We start from the raw sequence: 23,338 nt of genomic DNA, 5'->3' as shown, positions 1-23,338 counted from the left end.
TATGTGGTGCTCACCCACAATCTTCTTTTAGCCATCAGTTTAAGGAGTTGGCCATTCTGACTACAGCTTCACAGTATTTTTATTGCCTCATGAAGCCTGTTGTAAATAATCCACTAAAGTTCAAAAGGAACAATGATGTACATAATTACAATATCAAAAGAAAACATGACATTGTTCCACATTAATGTTGTCTTTAGCACAAAAAGGTTGGCCCAATGCTGAAACAGAAATTTTTAATCACTTACCCAGTGATATGAAATGTCTGAGAAAGTTTCTCCTTGACAACTCCTTCTATTCGATAGAAGAATTTCTGTTGCTGTAATATGTGTGAAAGGTGGTGCATAGGGATACTAATGCACACCTGGATATATATTTTCAGACACTTAGAAATGTTCCTATTGTAACCATAAGCAGAAATTAATTTGCGATGTGAATATAAGTTAACTCGATCCACATCGTTACAATCTATTGTGCAAGATGATCCATGGAACATTGTTATGCAGTTACAGTGAACCACATATACAGTGGACATGCCATTGACGTCCTGCCCTACAGCCTAGCAGGGGTAATTTAAGGGTGCTCCAGTCTACAGCTTAGCTGTACCTTAATGAATGAAAAAATGCAGAAATGCACTGATCTTATTCACAGGATCTGTAGTTACAACAGTATTATTACTAGCTGGGTAACTGGTTTACGGAATTAGTAGTAGTACTGCATACTCCAAATAAAATTACTTTGGGACTGACGTTGAGCATGTCGAGTGGTAGGGACCAGCTGTCATCCAATCATTGTTCCCAACCAAGCGCCACATGCTTGGTATATTGTTGCGCGTTTTGGAGGTACTTACATTGCCTTGTGAAGTGTGGCTGGATGCATGACCCTCCCCTCCCCTCCCCTCCTGCCACTGCAATCTGTCAATCACAGAGAAATTTTAATCAGACATAGAAAGTAGTTTCTATTTTCCTTTTTTGGTTTCTTTGTTGCAATATTAGGTTTTCTGTAGTGTGGATGTAGTATTACAGTTTTTCTTTTTTCATAATGTTTGTGAGTACTGGGTATAAATAATTGTTATACACAATTTTTATCACACACAATAATGTTAATTGTATGGCCTGATTAGCTTTCTAGGTAACTGGCCGTAAGTGTGATGAATGAATAAATAAGTAAGCATACTTAAGAAATATATGCATTGATTCACCAGCTGTAGAAGGAAGTGGTAAACTTAAGACTACTGTAATAATATGAATGCAAGCCTGTCAGAGTAAAAATAGACAGAGCATCCTAAATCCAACAGTTATGAATGTCTGCTTCTATAGCTGAGCAGTCAACATGTTTGACTATCATGCAGAAGATGTCACTGTGATTGTTGGTGCTGCTGGGTATTTTTTTCCTGATGAGAGGCCTGAAACAGGGTTCACTCAACCTCGTGAAGCCAATTGAGGCGCTACTTAGATTAAAGTAGCAGCTCCAAGGTTCAGAAAGCAGACAGTGGCTAAGAAAGTGGTGTGGTGATCCCGTGGCTGTTCATATAGTCGCAAATGATGCCCTTGGCAGAGGATAACACAATGGCTAGTTGAAATCATACAGTTTTGAGGGAATGTTTGAAAGTTTCATTTTAGTTTTTTATCAGATAAGATTTTGGGAACCCCTACAAATTGAAAAGAAAATTAAAAACTTGTCCCATTAGCTAATCTTTCTACAAATTATGTGAATATCTAGATTTAGAAACTGAAAACTTCTGTTACCTATATGGCAAACAGCATCATGACATATAGTAATGTACTGCTGATAAAATTAAGTATTTCCAAATTTAGGAAAATATTTTCTTCGAAATTATCATTGTAATCAAGAAACTGTTAAGCTACTAATAGCAGCTATATACAAGGGTAATCCCAAAAGTAAGGTCTCCTATTTTTTTTATAAGTACATAGATCTGTTTATTTCTACAATGGTTTACATCAGTTTACAGCTTGAACATTTAGCTATTTTTCAATATAATCACGATTTCTGTCGACACATTTTTGTACACACTGTGGCAGTTTTTGTATGCCCATCTCATACCAGCTCGCTGCCATGCTGTTCAGAAAGTTATGAACCTCTTCTTTCATCTCATCATTGGAGCTGAATCGCTTTCCGACCAAATGTTCTTTTAACCTAGGGAACAAGCGATAGTCACTGGGCGCCAAGTCAGGACTATAGGGTGGGTAAGTGATTATGCTCCACTGAAACTGTTGGAGGAGAGCAACAGTTTGCCGAGCGATGTGTGGGCAAGCATTGTCATGGAGAATGTGTACGCCCTTGCTCAACATTCCTCTTCTCCGGTTCTGAATTGCCCGTTTGAGCTTTTCCAGAGTCTCACAGTACTTGTCAGCATTAATTGTGGTCCCAGTGATTCAGTTCCGATGACGAGGTGCAAGAAGAGATTCATAACTTTCTGAACAGCATGGCAGCGAGCTGGTATGACATGGGCATACAAAAACTGCCACAGCGTCTACAAAAATGCATCGACACAAATGGTGATTATGTCGAAAAATAGTTAAATGTTCAAGCTGTAAACTGATGTAAATCATTTTAGAAATAAACAGGTCTATGTACTTACAAAAAATAGGAGACCTTACTTTTGGGATTATCCTTGTAATAAAGGTGAGGATTCAGCAGTGTTTTTCTTAGTAGCAGTTATTTTTTAAGGTATACCTTGACTCGTTGCATATCCATGCAGGCTTTTCTTCTTGACAAGATATGCAAAACATCATGAATAAAATACGGGATTTATAGAACACAATTGGCAAAAAATTAATCTTACCTTTTCATATTCAAACTTTCCAATACTAAAAAACAATATTTCCACTGATTCATGCCACTGCCACAGCCACCACCACCACACGTGGAGACATTTCATGCACAAATGTGCTCTCACTATATGTTTGTGTGTTGGATATCAGGTCTGATACTAAATCTCAACTCTCAAGTAAATTTAACAAGACTGTTTTCTGTGTGTCCTATCCATGATGCTCCTTTACCAAATGTCTTCAAGTCCTATAGTTACAATGTTGGTAGGGCACTATCTCTCTCTCTCTCTCTCTCTCTCTCTCTCTCTCTCTCACACACACACACACACACACACACACACACACACACAGGTGTAAATTTAGAAACCATCTCCATAAAAACAACTTCAGGTAGTACCTGACATTTTGCACCCTGTTTCTGTTAGCAAGGATTACTCCAGTTGAGTTGCAGTCTACTGCAATTTGAGATATCATTGGTTCCTGAAAGGTGCCCATAATACATGGAGACTGATTGTAATGTTACAGCAGTTTAGTTTCCATTGTAGAATCTAGGAACTATAGAATTAGAGGTCTTAGCAAAATAGCAGAAAATGCCAACAGGGTAATTGTTTCTTCTTTAGTTCTCCAAGAGTAGATCAGATAATTAACAAAGAGGTTCTACATTGAATTGGGGAGAAAAAAAAAGGACACAAGTTCACTAAGGGATGAGTTGATACATCACATAATAAGGCATCAAGGAATAGTCTGTTTGGTAATGGAAAGGGGGGAAAGAGAGAGAGAGAGAGAGAGAGAGAGAGAGAGAGAGAGGGGGGGGGTGGTGGTGGTGGTGGGGGGGGGAGATGATGATTGTAGAGATTGGTCAAGGCTTGAGTATATTAAGCAGGTCCAATTCAATATGAGTTACAGTAATTAGATGGAAAGGCTTGAACAAAACAGACTAGCAAGGAAAGCTGCATCAAACCAACCTTTGGACTGAACACAGCATCATCATGCCTACCAAAACTGTGGAGGCAAACATTTATGAAAGCCAATCTGAGCAGTTTTTAAAAGGTCATGCTCAGGAAAAAGATTCAATAATATGTCCTTACCGTAAATACAACATGTTAAGTTGGAGACATACCGACACACAAGCTTTCGGTCACAGCATTCGTCAGAAAAAGAATGAGAACACACACCATTCATTCACACAAGCAACCACACCTCATGCACACGACCACAAACTCCTGGTTGCCGGTCATGTGTACGTGAGGAGTGGTTGTTTTTGTGAATGTATGGTGTGTGTTTCTCTTCCTTTTTCTGACAAAGGCTTTAGCCAAAAGCTTATGTGAAATACGAGCAGACCGTTCCACAACTGATAATTTGTTTACTATACGACAAATCTTTGAGAAATACTGGGAATTTAACAAAAACTTCCACTGTCTCTTCATTGACTTACAGCGAGCCTACGACAGCATCCACAGAAGTAGCCTCTACAACACATAACGAGAATTTAGTATACCCAGTAAAACCATTAGGATGATACAACTGTGCATGGATGGCTCCCAGGCAGCAGTGAAGTTCAGAGGATCCATATCCCCCACCTTTTGAATTAAAACTGGCTTACGACAGGGAGACGCTCTTTCATGTGTCCTCTTCAACCTTGCATTAGAGAAAATGGTTCGGGAGAGTAATTTACATCTATACAATGGTCTCCGATTCGAACACAGTGAAGTAAAACTCCTGGCTTATGCAGATGATATAGTGTTGCTGAGTGAAACTGTAGAAGAACTTAAATACATGTACAGATCTCTCAGGCACAATGCCAGCAAAATCGGGCTTTTGATTAACTAAGAGCAAACCGAATATATGGAAATAGGTCGAGTCATAAATGCAAATCCTTACTTTGAAATTGACCAACATTCTAAATTCAGAAAAGTTCTCCAGTTTAAATACCTTGGATCACATTTCAACAGTAAAAATATCATAACAACTGATATAAATGAAAGAATAGCCTCAGGGTCAAGATGTCTGTACTCACTAAGCAATCCATCAAAAGTAAAGCTTTGTCAGTCACCACAAAGATGAAGATATACAACACTATTATCTGCCCCATAGTACTACACGGTTCAGAAAGCTGGAAGCTTACAAAGAATGAAAGAGAAAAACTGAAGAAAAGTAATGAGAAAAATCTGGGGACCTGTGTTGGAGAATGGCGCATGGAGAATTCGAAAGAACAATGAAATTTATCCGTTAATGAAGCAACCCACTATCATCCAGAAATTAAAAAGTAGGAGACTGCAGTGGACTGGTCATGTGGCCAGAATGGAAAACAACAGAATACGAAGAAAGCATTTGAAGGAACTCTCCAGGCAACAAGACCATTGGGCCGACCTTATACAAGGTGGAAAGATGACATAGAGAAGGACATCGCAACATTAGGAATTTCCGCAGGGTGGAGAGAGGCTGTGAGAGAGAGAAGGCGGTGGAAGCAGATCGTTGATGCAGTGCATGGTCTACAGGGCCTGTGATTGCTGAGAAGATAGATTGGTAGATAGAAATACGAAATATTTTTTGCCTTGGTGGTGTGACTGATATTATAAATCAAATGAGACAACAGTCATAGATTTTACTCAAAACAGTTACCAGTTTTTCTAAATGTAATCTATCTGATCGAAAGTATCCATGCACCATTATGTCATGGAGTTGACTACCAGATGTCATGAGAGGCAAACTGGCCAGTATAAGAGGTGGCGGGGAGTATTGTGTTGTCAGCAGAGGAGCAATAATGGCAGAAAGGGTCGATCAGGAGACCTCATGACTTCTAAAGGGGTCTAGACAGTGGATTTAATCTGAATAAACAGATACATCAGGAACATTTCAACCCTTCTAATGTGACTGTGAAGTGGAAACATGAAGGAATAAACATGGTTAAACCAAGACCAGGCGCATGTATTGAGGTACAGAGACCGTTCCCTGTTCTGGAGGGTTGTCGTAAAAAAAAAAAAAAAAAAAGAGACTGTGTATAGGGAATTTAAAAACAATGGTCAACCAGCTCCTCATAAGACACACACTTCTGTAGTCAATGCTACAGGACTCTTGAGGTGGTGTCAAGAGTGACATCACTGGGCAGAGGACAATGGGAAACAGGTGATTTGGACTTATGATTACATTATACACTGCAGCAATCCGATGGAAGGGTTTGCATTTGAAGAATGCCTGGGGGACATTTCCTGCCATTATGTAGTGCCAACAGTGAAGTCCAGAGGAGGTGGTGCTTTTGTGGTTAGCGTCTGATTCCCGTACTGCACTTAAGGTAACACTAAATGTTAAAGTATATAACCACCGCTTACAGCATTTTGTAATGTGTACAGTTTGGAGATGATGACTGATTGTATCAGCATGACAATGCACCATGTCAAAGCAGCAACTGTTAGGCAATTTTTTGTAGACAATAGTTTACTTTAAATGGATTGGCCTACCTTGAGTTGCAACGTGAACCTAATGGGACACCTATGGGATGAATCAGAAGTCTACTTTACTCCAGACCCCACCGTCCAACATCACTCTCTTCTCTTCGGCTTTTGAGGAAGAATGGGCTGCCATACCTCTGGATATCGACATACTATTGAAAGTGACCCCAGCAGAGTTCATGCCACCATAAAGGCAGAAGATACACAATCCATAATAATATTTATTAACAGATGTCAGGATAAGTTTGATCAGTGGCCTCTTTTCTGCCCTGTTTTTTAAGCAACCATTAGGAATATTTCAATGAATTTAGTGACAGATTAATAGAAGTTAACGTCATCTGCTACACTACGACTATGATCAGGGAACTGAATACCATTTGCCATACATAATGTACTCACTTCTTGACTAACAATGCTCCCCAGCTGCCTTTGCTTCGTTCTTGAAATTTTTTATGCGCAGTGCATTGCTTTTTTTTCCTTTTTGATAAGATAGTGAAGAATTTTATAATATTGCTTGTAGATGTAGCCTTCTATATTACACAAAACTCTCTTCCTAGCATAAGGTACTTTAATTCTAGATGTGAGCCACCATTTCTCTTAGTTATAAAGGAAGATTGCCAAACAACTGTACATATTTGAGAAGTTATTTTATTTTATTTTGACTGCTAGTTTTGGCATTCCTGTATGTTATCTGCAGGTCCAATATGCACTTCATATAATCTCTTGACTTCCACTATAATTGTCACTGACTTTTTACAAAAGAAAAATGGGTTTATAATGTTGTAAGAATACTTTTAAGAAAGAATTAAATTTCTAATTTACTGTGCGCCCTTTGTAAAGTCTTTCTGTGGTACATCTAATTGCTTATTTCTGAACATTGTAACTGAGTCAGCACTTTTAATTGTGTGTTACTATACTTTTCCTTCTAACCTAAATCTGACTGATGGGGATGCTTTACTGCTACTATTTAACAACAGTCAGAAAAACCATTTATGATGGGACTCTTATGTATTTGGTGAAAGACAGATTTGGAAATAAATTACCAGTCACTGCTGCAATATGCCTTTCTACACAGTGTTTGAGGAGGAATGCTCATTAGGAGCAAAAAAGTCTGGTTAATATGGGCTCTAAAATGCATACCTTAAGAGCTAAGAGCACTACTGCATCTCTGATACTGTGAAACAGATGTCTTCTTCTGCAACCTCACTGCTTTCTGTATGTTGGGAGGTGGCAGTATGGACCAAAACAAATGAATCTCCCATAAACAAGGACTCTGAAGTGCTTACCTTGAGAGTTGCGAGCACTTTTTCAGTAGATGGTGTGTGTTTCACAGTATTTAAGATGCTGTTAGCTCATAAGGTATGCACTTTAGAGCCCATGTTCACTTGATTTTTTTTTTATGTTGGTCTATACTAACCACCTCTCAAAATATGGAAAGCAAAGAGGTTGTAATTGCAGGGGTTTGTTTCACAGTACTGAAGATGAAGTTCTCACATTTCCTAAGGTAAGCATTTTAGAGCTTATGTTTACTAGAGATACACTGACAGAAAAAATTGCAACACTAAAAAATAATTAATGTAGAGTAAAGAAACTCTGGGACTACATTTGTCTAGGGCTCATATTTAAGTGATTAATTTTGCAAGATCATAGGTTACTGTAAGCAAGAGATAAGCCATTGCAAATGTGAAATGCTAATACATTAATAACCAGTGTAAGCACCAGAATGTTGAATGCAAGCACGCAAATGTGCGTAAATTGTGTTGTACAGGTGCTGGACATCACTTTGTGGGGTGGAGTCCCACACCTGTTGCACTTGGCCAGTCAATATAGGAACAGTTAATGTCATTTGTAGATGACGCTGGGGTTGCGGTCTGGTGACGTCCCATGTGTGCTTGATTGGAGACAGATCTGGTGATTGGCATGAAATTTAAATAGACATCATCTTTCAGATATAGAAACATGCCTACCGACTTCCATTTATGTCACCCAACTCCTCCTTGGTACTGCGATTTTATTTTTTTATTTTACCTCAGTGTATTTTGGTTTGAATGATCGTTCCTGTCATATCCCTCAATACTGACCATTCCTCCTGGAACTTGGACATTAGTAACTGTAGGTGCTGTCACAGTTAGTATCAGAGGTGGAATAAATACGGAAATCTTGTATACGACAACTTGCCAATTACTTCCACTCAGTCTTATTAGCTCTTTCTGGAATAAATATTATGCCTTCAGCACAGCATGTGTGTGTGACTTCACTTACTGATCTCTTGAAGTATGACTCACAACCTGCCCCTCACAGCTTCACGGCTGCCAGTACCTTTCCCCTACTTTCCAAACATGTAATACAGGAGGGAGTTGCAAAAAGTGCTCATTCTACTCCATAAAAACACTTTTAGTAAAGTCTTCCTGACACTTGATGTTACCAAATTTCTCTTCTTCAAAAACACTTTCCTTGCCATTGCCAGTCTACATTTTATATCCTTTCTACTTTGACCATCATCAGTTATTTTGCTCCCCAAACAGCAAAGCTCATCTACTACTTTAAGTGTCTCATTTCCTAAGCTGATTCCCTCAGCATCACCCGATTTAATTAGACTACATTCCATTATCCTTGTTTTGCTTTTGTTTATCTTATATCCCTCCTTTCAAAATACTGTCCTATTCATTCAACTGCTCTTCTAAGTCCTTTGCTGTTTCTGACAGAATTATAATGCCGTCGGCAAACCTCAAAGTTTTTATTTCTTCTCCATAAATTTTAATTCCTACTCCAAATTTTTCTGTTGTTTCCTTTACTGCTTGCTCAATATATCAATATACAAACTGAATAACATCAGGGATAGGCTACAACCCTGTCTCACTCCCTTCCCAACCAATGCTTCCCTTTCATGCCCCTCGACTCTTATAAATGCCACCTGGTTTCTGTACAAATTGTAAATAGCCTTTTGCTCCCTGTATTTGACCCCTGCCACCTTCAGAATTTGAAAGAGTCTTCCAATCAATATTGTCAAAAGTTTTCTCTCAGTCTACAAATGCCAGAAATGTAGGTTTGCCTTTCCTTTATCTATCTTCTAAGATAAGTTGTAGGGTCAGTATTGCCTCACGTGTTCCAACGTTTCTATGGAATACAAACTGATTGTCCCCAAGATTAACTTCTACCAGTTTTTTCCATTCGTCTGTAAAGAATTCATGTTAGTATTTTGCAGCCGTGACTTATTAAACTGATAGTTTGGTAATTTTCACACCTGTCAACACCTGCTTTCTTTGGTATTTGTTATAATTATATTCTTCTTGAACTCTGAGGGTATTTGGCCTGTCTCATAATCTTGCTCACCAGATGGTAGAGTTTTGTCATGGCTGGCTCTCCGAAGGCTATCAGTAGTTCTAATGCAATGTTGTCTACTCCTGAGGCCTTGTTTTGACTTAAATCTTTCAGTGCTCTGTCAAACTGTTCACGCAGTATCATATCTCCCCTTTCACCTTCATCTACGTTCTCTTCCATCTCCATAATATTGCCCTCAAGTATATCGCCCTTGTATAGACCCTCTATATACTCCTGCCACCTGATGCTAGTTAGTACTCCTGATTTCAGAATGAAGATCAAAATATCTATCCAGTGAAAAGTGCAATGTGTTTCTACTTTTATGGTTTCTCTTTAACAAACAACTGAATTTTATTATTATTATTAAAATCACCCAATTTTGAGGGTTTCCATGTAAGGGGTTGCAGAATTCTCATAAATGATCTGACTCGCACTGTTTTAGAAGTGAATGAGAAATCACTGATATTGTTGCACCTGGATATTGTCTCTGCAATGTGACAGTGCACTGTCTGATATCGAGGATGCCTTCCTTTGTCATATTTTAAGTGGAAGAGGGAACAGAGATTTTCCAACTCAAGCATGCAGTGATGAATATCTGGCAGTTTTCCCCTTCCTATATGTAAACGACCTGGGACCAGAACAAAACAAGCCTAACAACACTAGACTAATTCTTTCATTGACATTGTTTTTCAATAGTTCCTTTCTTCTTTTTATGAGGACTATACATACTGGAAGCCGATAGTTGCCCCTGCACTAAGAAGGACATATATGCTATAGAAAGACTTGTGTTCTTTTTTAAAAATTACTGACTACCTGAAGTAAAGGAAAGAATAAACAACTGAAGAGTAACAATCATTATAATTTTACGTATGTTCTAGTTCTTCAAAGGTATTCAAAAGTTTTAGTACTTGCTACATGCTAGCAACAGCAGGCAGAGACCAGTTGTATTAATCAATACTTTTATCTCCATAATTACACACTATTTTAAAAGAAAAGTCAATCTTTGTGATTGTACAGCATGGTCATTCTAAAATTAATTGAATATACTGGCTCAAGTATTGTTTTTAGTAAATATGCAGAAACATTTTGCTAATTTTGTAATGCACGATCAATGTTAAAACTGTGAATCAATGATGGCTATCCACAAGATTTCCTCAGAATGTTTTCTGAATGAAAATGTAACAGGAACTGATAGCCTTTACAGAGGAATAAACGAGGTGTAGCACATATGTTGGTACAACACACATTGGAGCTCTTATTTCATCACCTGTCAATGACTCCTCTAATGGAGAGTCAGCTGTATGAAGTCATCATCACATGATGAGTTGATATTTTCTCTTCCCTACTAACTCCAAGTTGCGTCAGAATTATTTTAACACTTTGGAGACCAGCGATGTATCTCCTACATCACATGGATTTTACTCCAAAAATACAAACGACATAAGACCTACATCAGTTACTTCTCTGCTTCGTAAATACAGTAGTGTCCCGTTAATCCGAACTAATTGGGATGGACCTTGTACGGATTACTGATTTGTTCAGATTAGCCATAATTATGGTGAAGAGTTTCTAGAATGAAGTATGCCAAGCAGATAAGTAGGTACACCATGGTAACAAATGGGAACAATGGCTCACTCTCACTCCCTGCTCTTGTTGTTGTGCATCGTTGAGACCTTTGTAGTATCTGCCAGTTGGCTCGCTAAGCGCTTGGTTATGTTAGTTATTGATCACTGGTATGTGTAACAGTTGTATCGTATTTGTTCAGGTGTAATGGTGTACGTACTTTTGTCATGAGTAAATGGAAACATACAACATTAACTCTCAAAGAAAAACTGAATGCTTTGAAGTGGATAGGCAATGGTGAGAATGTATCTAAACTGGCAATGGAACTGGGTTTTGGTAACGCAACCATTTGTGATTGGAAGAAGAACCGAGTGAAGCTTGAACAGATCTGTGCAATGTCTTCAAGAAAAATATTCGAAATTTGGCAGACTTTGAAACAGTCCCCGTACGATTACGTGGATGAAGCTCTTTTCCTTTGGTTTATGCAGAAAAGAGAAAGTGGAGCACTGGTTCAGGAGAAGGCTCTTTACCTGAACAAGTTAATGAATGGTGATGAGTCTTTTAGTGTGAGTACTGGTTGGCTGGACAGATTCAAAAAACGTCATGGAATCCGTCAGCTAACAATTACTGGAGAGAAGCTTTCTTCTGACTGTGATGCAGCAAAGGAATACTTGGGTGAGTTTGAAAAAAGAGAGGGAAAGTATTCTCCCCAAGAAATTTATAACGCTGATGAGACTGGCCTTAATTTTAGGGCATTGCGAACAAAAAGCCTGGCATCAAAAGCAGAAGACCATGCTGCTGGTTTTAAAATGTGCACAGATTGTGTGACCTTATTAGCATGCAGCAATGCTGCTGGTAATCACAAGGTGTCTTTAATGCTAATCGGCAACTCTGCTAAGCCCAGGAGCTTTTAAGAACTGCAACATGAAGTCCCTACCCGTATATTATCGCAACCAGAAAATAGCATGGATGGGTGGTAAGCTGTTGAAAGAATGGTTTCATGGCCAGTTTGTTCCCTCTGTTCGACAGTTTTCTAAGGAAAATAATTTGTCTCCCCATGCAATCCTTTTGACTAATAATGCGCGATCTCACCCCAGCACTGAGGAATTCTGTGATTGAGAAATTGCAGCGAAGTTTTTGCCGCTGAATGTTACACCACTTCTACAGCCGATGGACCAGTGTGCACTGCAAATATTAAAACTGACTTACAGAAAACAGTTTTTACGAATGCTGGTCCACGATGATAGCATTCCTTTAGTGGATGAAGTAAAAAATGCCAATTTAAAGGGTGTCGTTTATTGGGCCGCTGAGGCATGGCTGAATATTTCAGAAAATACTCTGAGAAAATCGTGGAGAAAACTGTTTACATCTCTTGAATTTCAGGACAACCTAGTTGAAAATGAAGAGGAAAATCTATTACAAATGGTACAGACAATCCCTGGATATGAAGAAGCTAGTGAAGGAGACATAGATGAGTGGGTGGCAGTGGATCGGGCATGTGTGGAGAACCTTACTGACGCTGATTTAGTTGCTGCTGTGACTCAAGACTAGGAAGAAGTAGACTGCTGTGATGGAAGTGACAATGAGCCTGACGCCAACAAAGGAGAGTTGGTGCCACACAGTGACGCAGCAGAATCCATTGACCTCATGCTACGTTATTTGGAGCAACAACCCACTGCTACACCTGCTTATTTGATGTTTACGAGAGAATGGTGCAACTATGAATCATATAACAGACCGTCTTCGTTACGCCAAAACACAATGACTGTGGGGATACAATGTCCGCTGTATTTTAGTAAGTTTGACAGCTTTTCCTTCATTGTTATGCATTGTTTAAACCTAATGTTTTCTTGCCAATTTTTCTAATACATGTTCACTGTACTGTGGCAATCAGTGGTGCTTGTACTACCATGAAAAAACTCAGATGCCAGCACCTATCAATCGTACTGGGTGGAAAGGAATACATACAATTTTGTGTGTTACTTGTTTTGTGGCATTTAAGTTCCCCTTGTTGCCACGCACCACACTTTTGAAGGTCATTTGCAGTGCAAAGGGCATTGATTATTGTCTAGTACACAATTTGTATTTATTTTCAAGATGCCCTTACATTACAGTATTGAGAAAGAGAAAGGGCTAGCTAAAGATCTAAGTACCTGAAGAAGCTCATTAAAAAAATGACTTTCATTTTGTAGACAAAACCATTAGGTGTCTGTAAAATTTCTTTGGACGACAAAACACCAAATAACTGCATCGGATATCAATGTAAGAACAAAACTAAGAACAATACAGAAGATGAAACACGCCTTTGGTTTGGATTTTAATAAAAACAGGGCTTGTGTGGACCTCAGTGACCCGCTAATGGGTTTACTACCCTTTTTGAGACGAGGCACAAAAAGTGGTGGAAGAAAGATTTTTTCACATTATCATGATGTTGACTGAAAATTAATACACACTATGTAAGAGGCAAATCAGGAAAAAAGGAATACAAACGCTTCAAAAATAAGATTGACAGGAAGTGCAAAATGGCTAAGCAGGGATGGCTAAAGGACAAATGTAAGGATGTAGAGGCTTATCTCACTAGGGGTAAGATAGATACTGCCTACAGAAAAATTAAAGAGACCTTTGGAGAAAAGAGAACCACTTGTATGAATATCAAGAGCTCAGATGGAAAACCAGTTGTAAGCAAAGAAGGGAAAGCAGAAAGGTGGAAGGAGTATATAGAGGGTCTATACAAGGGCGATGTACTTGAGGACAATATTATGGAAATGCAAGAGGATGTAGATGAAGATGAAATGGGAGATACGATACTGCGTGAAGAGTTTGACAGAGCACTAAAAGACCTGAGTCGAAACAAGGCCCCGGGATTAGACAACATTCCATTAGAACTACTGACGGCCTTGGGAGAGCCAGTCATGACAATGCTCTACCATCTGGTGAGCAAGACGTATGAGACAGGCTAAATACCCTCAGACTTCAAGAAGAATATAATAATTCCAATCCCAAAGAAAGCAGCTGTTGACAGATGTGAAAATTACTGAACTATCAGTTTAATAAGTCAAAGCTGCAAAATACTAACGCGAATTCTTTACAGACGAATGGAAAAACTAGTAGAAGCCGACCTTGGGGAATATCAGTTTGGATTCCGTAGAAATGTTGGAACACGTGAGGCAATATTGACCTTACGACTTATCTTAGACGAAAGATTAAGGAAAGGCAAACATACGTTTCTAGCATTTGAAGACTTAGAGAAATCTTTTGACAATGTTGACTGGAATACTCTCTTTCAAATTCTAAAGGTGGCAGGGGTAAAATACAGGGAGCGAAAGGCTATTTACAATTTGTATAGAAACCAGATGGCAGTTATAAGAGTCGAGGGGAATGAAAGGGAAGCAGTGGTTGGGAAGGGAGTGAGACAGGGTTGTAGCCTGTCCCCGATGTTATTCAATCTGTATATTGAGCAAGCAGTAAATGAAACAAAAGAAAAATTCGGAGTAGGTATTAAAATCCATGGAGAAGAAATAGAAACGTTGAGGTTCGCCTATGACATTGTAATTCTGTCAGAGACAGCAAAGGACTAGGAAGAGCAGTTGAACGAAATGGACAGTGTCTTGAAAGGAGGATATAAGATGAACATCAACAAAAGCAAAATGAGGATAATGGAATGTAGTCGAATTAAGTCGGGCAATGCTGAGGGAATTAGATTAGGAAATGAAACACTTAAAGTAGTAGATGAGTTTTGCTATTTGGGGAGCAAAATAACTGATGGTCGAAGTAGAGAGGATATAAAATGTAGACTGGCAATGGCAAGGAAATCGTTCCTGAAGAAGAGAAATTTGTTAACATCGAATATAGATTTAAGTGTCAGGAAGTCGTTTCTGAAAGTATTTGTAGGGAGTGTAGCCATGTATGGAAGTGAAACATGGACGATAAATAGTTTGGACAAGAAGACAATAGAAGTTTTCAAAATGTGGTGCTACAGAAGAATCTTGAAGATTAGATGGGTAGTTGACGTAACTAATGAGGTGGTAGAATAGAATTGGGGAGAAGAGGAGTTTGTGGCACAACTTGACAAGAAGAAGGGACCGGTTGGTAGGACATGTTCTGGGGCATCAAGGGATCACAAATTTAGCATTGGAGGGCAGCGTGGAGGGTAAAAATCGTAGAGGGAGACCAAAAGATGAACACACTAAACAGATACAGAAGGATGTAGATTGCAGTAAGTTCTGGGAGATGATGAAGCTTGCACAGGGTAGAGTAGCATGGAGAGCTGCATCAAACCAGTCTCAGGAATGAAGACCACAACAAAAACATATAAGATGTTTAATCCTAGTAGCAAACATCGTGTTGAATTCATTACTTAATTTGAAAAGGCTTTCATGAGCACAGGAAATCTTGTTGAATCAATTTCCACTCAAAACATTTTACCTGTAAACAGCCTCAATTGAAGACAATGACCTAAATTGATCCCGGCAAGATAAATTCATAATGCCTCACAGGAGATGTAAGATTTCTGAAAAACAAAGCAAGGTGAGCTATGGTAAAGTGCAAGAAAAAATTGCATTTACTATGGTGAAGAATGTGCAGAGGACTTCTTTTTCCAAAATGCTTTGAAATTTTTTGTACTAAAATAAATGTAACTAAGCAGTTTTTAATTAAAAAAAATACAGTTTCAAACTCTTTTATTTATAGTGCGAACAGCTTCTAATTCTACCCCCATTTGGAAAGGGGGTGAGGGAGATTCTTTATGTGAAAATAACTCATTTTCATTTCAATATAAAACAGTCACTGATGTAATTCTACGTTTCTTTGCAGTATTTCATAGAACAGAACACTCTTTCAAATGTGATGATATGACTTAATTTCTGTGCAGTAGAACTAGCTACACGAAATTCAGAAAAACTTTGAAGCACAGTATCTGCCAGCTGAACTACACCATAACTGTCCAGTTCTCAGTGTTAATTGTGGATGTGTACGAAATTGCCAGTACCTGATTTAAAAGAACGAATGTGCACTTGTAGTAGTAACATATTTTAAGTAAAACTGTAGTTAAAGCACCTTTATATTTTTCAAAGTTTACTGGACATGTTTATTTATCTAAATTGGAATAAACATAAAAGTTTTACAGAGGTAAATTTGAAGACTACACAATGCTTTGCAAAATTAAATGGGTCATTTTATGCCAGACATTACAACTCAAAAGCTGTGATGTTTCTGGTACATATGTTATTTATTACAAAAATTAAACAACCAATGAAAATATTTTGCAAAAGTGCAATCATACAACACACTATTTATTATCTGCATTTTCAGGAACATACTTCCAAATTACACTGTAACAAAGAAAATATTACTACATAATGTATGCAATAGTTTGACAGTGTGAAATTTTCATGATACATATTTATGTCTTTGGAATATCTATGCAGAGAACTGAAATACATTAGAAATTTACTCTGGTAACAACAATACGATCTGTTTATTTTGGCAATAAGGTTCATGGCATATAATTTGCTCAAACACAATACAAGGCATACACCAATGTTTAACCTGATCTTATCAAAGGGGATACAAGAATTACACCATCACCTCTAACAAACAACATAGGAATGTTCCGCTTTGTTGTCTTATAAACTTCTTCATATGTTTCTTCATCAATTTCCACAGTGGTTACAGTTTCTTCCGCTTCACCCAGTACCATATTGAGGTGCTGATCATAAGCCTGAAACAGATGACTTTCATGTAAGACATGAGGGTCAAAACACTTGGACACAACATACGGTAACACAAAATTTCTATAAATTTTCATTGTGAAGCATTCATTCTGTAAGCACAGACTGTCTGAAAATACTTATGAACTTTAATTCATTTAGGCATAAAGGTAACAACTCGCCAAACAGTGGAGGTGTTGACTTGCTGAGAGCCACACCAACAAAACAGGAAGCTTTCAGACCAAAAAGGATTCATCCAAAAGTTAGCAAAGTTTCCAATTTTATTTATGCACCTTTCAAACAGTCAATGCCTCCACTGTTCGGTGAGCTTTTACCTTTATTACTAAATTATTTAATGCTACCAAGACTTTCCATTACCAAATGTACAAACTAGTATTTTGTTTAATATTTTAGTATTTTTGTTTAATAGCCTGTGTCAGTGTGTTATTTGACAGAGATTTTGTAGCATTAAATCCAACGAAGTTTAGCAATACTAATGAAATATTTTTAATGTCCAAAATGTTAAGCAAGCATGAAAAAATCTGTTGTATCATAATACTTTGTACACAAGAAAACTAGCTTACTGCTATAACGTCAAGTTGAACACTTATTTCAAAAGACGACACAATACATGTAAAATCACAGAGCGAGTAGACCACGTAAGGCATGTGTACACGGTAATGGTCAAATCTGCACTGAGTCCACGTCTAGCGGACGGTGGCCGGCTGGCCGCTTAGGTGGCGTGGCTGCTGCATGGCTGGCAGACAGCGCCGCATGTAGAGGACACGCGTAATTGCGCGGTGGCACTTTGAATGATCGGCGCGTCACAACACTTACGATATTACAATTAACAGAAATACAAAGCTATGAAAGTGCTAAGCAGGTGTCATAGTCAGGCACAGACTGCAACAAAACCGAAGAAGAAACAGGGAGCATTTAAAACTTGCGATGTTGTTGTTGTGGTCTTCAGTCCTGAGACTGGTTTGATGCAGCTCTCCATGCTAATCTATCCTGTGCAAGCTCCTTCATCTCCCAGTACCTACTGCAACCTACATCCTTCTGAATCTGCTTAGTGTATTCATCTCTTGGTCTCCCTGTACGATTTTTACCCTCCACGCTGCCCTCCAATGCTAAATTTTTTTGTTTTGTTTTGTTTTGTTTTGGTTTGGTTTGGTTTTTTAGGGCGCAAAACTGCTATGGTCATTAGCGCCCGGTCTGTGACTTAGGAAACAGTAAAAAACCGAAAATGGAAACCAGCAGCAATGGGAACAAAAGTCATAAAATTGGAGACACTAAAAACAGAAGGAAGGCTTAAAAATCCACTATAGAAAGGGGTTGGTTGTCCCAAAAAAAGCTTCAAATGACTGACGTCATTTCACTGGCACTAATGAACTCTAGAACGAGATCGGCCGAGCGTGTGTCATCTGCTAAAATTGACGATATATCAGGCGACAGCTGTAGACGGGCGCGTAACGGATTAAAATAAGGGCACTCAATTAAAAGGTGTCTTACCGTCCACAGCTGAGAGCAGTGGGGACAGAGTGGGGGAGGATCGCGGCTTAAAAATGTCGATGGCTAAAAAGACAGTGCCCTATCCGGAATCTAGTTAAAATTACCTCCTCCCGACGACGCGTTCGGGACGAAGAGGTCCAAGCACAAGGAAGAGGTTTCACGTCCCGCAATTTATTTTGGGGAAGTATCGACCAATGCGCGTGCCATAAATGAACAACACGACGACATAAAACGCTCCGTAGATCGGCGAAGGGAATCGATTGAATAGCTGGCCGAAGAAGAGAGACTGCAGCCTTGGCTGCAATATCGGCCGCCTCATTTCCGCAGATACCAACGTGTCCCAGGGGCCAGAGGAATGCCACCGAGACGCCCCCCAGGTGGAGCAAGCGCAGACAGTCCTGAATCCGGTGGACCAGAGGGTGCACAGGGTAAAGAGCTTGGAGACTGAGGAGAGAGCTGAGAGAATCTGAGCAGATAACGTACTGTATCAGCCGATTTGGGGTGTCGCCAACAATATAGGCACGCCCTACACCTAACGATGTTTTTGAGCCGTCGGTGTAAATAAATGTGGCGTCCGTCATTTGTGCACATAGAACAGCAAATGCCCGACGATAAACAAGTGAAGGGGTACCATCCTTGGGAAATTGACACAGGTCTCGGAGAAGGCAGATCCGGGGACGGAGCCAAGGCGGTGCTGTACCCCAAGTTGTCAAGAAGGTTTTAGGAAAGCGGAAGGAAAGAGAACGGAGCAGTTGACGGATGGCTAGCATAACGACTCAGAAGGACTGCTCGCCGATTGGACAGCGGAGGTTCAGCAGTCTCAGCATAAAGGCTTTCCACAGGGCTAGTGTAAAAAGCTCCAGACACTAAACGTAATCCACGGTGGTGGATAGAGTTGAGACACCGAAGAATCGACGGCCGAGCAGAGGAGTAGACTATGCTTCCATAGTCCAATTTCGAGCGCACTAAGGCGCGATAGAGGCGGAGAAGGACCACTCGATCCGCTCCCCAGGAGGTACCATTCAGGACACGGAGGGTGTTGAGGGATTGCAGACAGCGAGCCGAAAGATAGGAAACGTGGGAGGACCAGCACAGTTTTCTGACAAACATAAGACCCAAGAATTTAGCGACGTCTGAAAATGGAAGGTTGACAGGACCTAGATGTAAGGAGGGCGGAAGAAACTCCTTACGTCGCCAAAAATTAACACAAACGGTCTTACTGGGAGAAAAACGGAAGCCGGTGTCGATGCTCCAAGAGTGGAGGCGATCGAGACATCCTTGAAGACGTCGTTCAAGAAGGCTGGTCCGTTGAGAGCTGTAGTAGATCGCAAAATCGTCCACAAAGAGGGAGCCCGAGACATCAGGAAGGAGACAATCCATAATTGGATTGATGGCAATGGCAAACAGTAAAATACTCAGCACGGAGCCCTGGGGTACCCCGTTTTCTTGGGAGAAGTACGGGAGAGAGTAGTGTTCACCCGCACCCTAAATGTGCGCTCTGCCATAAATTCGCGAAGAAAAAGGGGCAGCCGACCTCGAAAGCCCCAAGAGAACAGTGTGCGGAGGATACCTGTCCTCCAACAGGTATCGTATGCTCTCTCCAGATCAAAAAATATTGCTACTGTTTGGCGTTTCCGGAGAAAATTATTCATGATATAAGTGGAGAGAGCAACAAGATGGTCAACTGCAGAACGATGCTTTCGGAATCTGCATTGGGCAGGTGTTAAAAGACTGCGGGATTCCAGCCACCAAGCTAAACGATAATTCACCATACGCTCCAAAACCTTACAGACACTACTCGTGAGAGAAATGGGGCGATAGCTAGATGGGAGATGTTTGTCCTTTCCAGGTTTCAGAACAGGAACGACGATAGCTTCCCACCATCGTCTGGGAAAAGTACTGTCGGTCCAAATACAATTATAAAGGCGAAGGAGGTAACGCAGACTATGGGTTGATAAATGCAGCAACATTTGGACGTGGATACCATCCGGTCCTGGGGCGGAGGAGCGAGAAGAAGAGAGTGCATGTTGGAGTTCCCGCATGGAGAAAACAGTATTGTAGCTTTCGCGATTTTGAGAGGAGAAAGCAAGAGGTCGCACTTCCGCTGCACGTTTCTTCGGGAGAAACGCTGGCGGGTAATTTGAAGAGCTCGAAATATCAGCAAAGTGCTGACCCAATGAGTTAGATATTGCGACGGGGTCCACTAATGTATCATGCGCGACAGTGAGCCCAGAGACCGGAGAGAAACTAGGCGCGCCTGAAAACCGTCGAAGCCGACTCCAAACTTCCGAGGAGGGAGTGAAGGTGTTAAATGAGCTAATAAAGAATTTCCAGCTTGCCTTCTTGCTATCGCGGATGACACGACGGCATCGCGCTCGGAACTGCTTATAGCAGATACAGTTGGCCAAAGTAGGATGGTGGCGGAAAACGCAGAGAGCACGTCGCCGCTCACATATTGCGTCACGGCATGCCTCGTTCCACCAAGAAACTGGGGGGCGCCGGGGCAATTCGGAGGTGCGTGGTATTGAACGTTCCGCAGCTGTAAGAATAACGTTGGTAATGTGTGTGACCTCATCGTCGACGCTGGGAAAGTGACGGTCATCGAATGTCGCTAGAGACGAAAAAAGTGTCCAGTCGGCCTGGGCAAACTTCCAGCGTCTCTGGCGCATATATGGCAGTTGAGGCTGCAGTCTAAGGACACATGGAAAGTGGTCACTCGAGTATGTATCATCAAGGGCGAACCATTCGAAGCGCCGAGCTAGCGGATCAGTACCGACCGCAAGGTTCAAATGAGATAAATTTGTCGTGGAGGCAGACAAAAATGTAGGGACCCCAGTGTTGAGGCAAACTAGATCCGCTTGGTGGAAGACGTCTAGCAAGAGTGAGCCACGTGGACAAGGATGTGGAGATCCCCAAAGTGGGTGGTGGGCATTGAAGTCCCCAACCAGCAAATAGGGGGGTGGAAGCTGACCAAGAAGACGAAGGAGATCAGCTCGTGCCATTGGTGTGGACGATGGAATGTATACAGTACAAAGAGAGAACGTGTATCCAGAAAGGGAAAGACGGACGGCGACAGCTTGGAAGGAAGTGGTTAAGTGGATTGGGTGATAATGGAGAGTATCATGGAGAAGAATCATGAGTCCTCCATGGGCTGGAGTGCCTTCAACAGAGGGGAGATCAAATCGGACGGACTGAAAATGGGGGAGAACAAAGCGGTCACGGGGATGCAGCTTTGTTTCCTGAAGACAGAAGATGACCGGCGAGTAGGATCGTAAGAGGATCGACAATTCATCCCGATTGGCTCGAATGCCGCGGATATTCCAGTGGATAATGGACATACGGTAAACAGAAAATGGAGGAATATGACCAAGGTTGCCGTCAACTCAACGACTGCTCAGAGCTTGCGACTGACAGCATGGAATGGCATTCAGCCGAAGGCAGAAGATCCTGATCCATAGGTTGGTCAGGAGCAGCTCCTGCCACCAGTGATCGGCCGGTTGACCGGCCACCAGCAGTGCGCCTCGGCGACACAGAAGACGGCCGAGAGCGATTTCCGCCAGGTGGTGCTGTAGATGGGACACGCCTTGGCGGAGAAGGAGATGAACTGGGTTTCTTTGTAGCCTTCTTGGAAGTATGATGTTTAGATGAAGGAGGAACCGATGGTTGTTAAGTTGGGGTACGTAAAAAATCTTCACGAGTATGCTCTTTTTTTGAAGTCTTGGTGTCTGACTTTTGGGCTCGAGATTTAGCAGAACCCGACGAAGGGTGAGCCAGAGAGTGGGCAGGCGAAAGTGGTGAGGTTGAACGGGCGATCTTTGCGCTGGCCGATCTGACGACTGTGGCACTATAGGTGAGGTCACAAGTCTGCGTGGCCGCCTCCTTTGTTGGCCGAGGAGAAGCAAGGACAGTGCTGTATTTTCCTGTCTGAGGCACGGTGGGCTGGCGACTGGCGAATAATTTTCGAGCAGCAAAGGTCGAAACCTTTTCCTTCACTCTTATTTGCTGAATGAGCTTTTCGTCCTTAAAAACAGGGCAATCTCGAGAGGAAGCAGCGTGGTCACCCATACAGTTGATGCAGCGAGGGGATGGAGGTGGACAAGCACCCTCATGGGCATCCTTGCCACACGTAACACATTTGGCTGGATTGGAACAGGACTGGCTGGTGTGATTGAACCGCTGACACCAATAGCAACGCGTAGGGTTTGGGACGTAAGGGCGAACAGAAATTATCTCATAGCCTGCTTTGATTTTGGATGGGATTTGAACTTTGTCAAATGTCAAGAAGACAGTGCGGGTTGGAATGATGTTCGTGTCAACCCTTTTCATAACTCTATGAACAGCCGTTACGCCCTGGTCAGACAGGTAGTGCTGAATTTCTTCGTCAGACACTCCATCGAGGGAGCGTGTATATACGACTCCAAGCGAGGAATTTAAAGTGCGGTGCGCTTCAACCTGGACAGGGAAGGTGTGGAGCAGTGAAGTACGCAGCAATTTTTGTGCCTGGAGGGCACTGACTGTTTCTAACAACAGGGTGCCATTCCGTAATCTGGAACAAGACTTTACAGGACCTGCAATTGTGTCGCCACCTTTCTGAATAATGAAAGGGTTGACCGTGGAGAAGTCATGACCTTCGTCAGACCGCGAAACAACAAGGAACTGTGGCAACGATGGAAGAACTGTCTGTGGCTGAGACTCAGTGAACTTACGCTTGTGAGCAGACATAGTGGAAGGTGAGGAAACCATTGCGGAAGAATCCCCCATGATTACCGGCGTCTCTGATGGCGCGCTCCTCCCTTGTGGGGGCCCTCTCTGAGGGCACTCCCGCCTTAGGTGATTGTTCACACCTCAGGTCACACCTCCCGACAAATGGACGGAGGGACCAATTGGCACTTTCGGAAGGTATCAGCTCGGGTAATCACCCCTCCCTGGGCCTGGCCGTTACCAGGGGGTACGTACGTGTCCTACCTGTCTACCCGGGGCGGGGAATTACGCGTTA

The 23,338-nt window shown here is 41.3% G+C and overlaps 1 protein-coding gene across 1 annotated transcript in view; it reads right to left on the bottom strand.

The window, feature by feature from the left end:
- Positions 1–16,379: 16,379 nt before the first annotated feature.
- Positions 16,380–23,338, bottom strand: part of LOC126148504 (U6 snRNA-associated Sm-like protein LSm3) — a 52,866-nt gene continuing 45,907 nt past the window's right edge. The window contains exon 3 of the mRNA XM_049915761.1: positions 16,380–16,841. Within this exon, the coding sequence (XP_049771718.1) occupies positions 16,665–16,841 (177 nt within the window). The 3' untranslated portion in view covers positions 16,380–16,664. The remainder of the gene's footprint in view (positions 16,842–23,338) is intronic.

The sequence above is a fragment of the Schistocerca cancellata genome, chromosome 2 (genome assembly GCF_023864275.1).
Source record: "Schistocerca cancellata isolate TAMUIC-IGC-003103 chromosome 2, iqSchCanc2.1, whole genome shotgun sequence".
NCBI classification, from domain to species: domain Eukaryota; kingdom Metazoa; phylum Arthropoda; class Insecta; order Orthoptera; family Acrididae; genus Schistocerca; species Schistocerca cancellata.
This window is presented reverse-complemented; position numbering and strand designations above follow the sequence as displayed.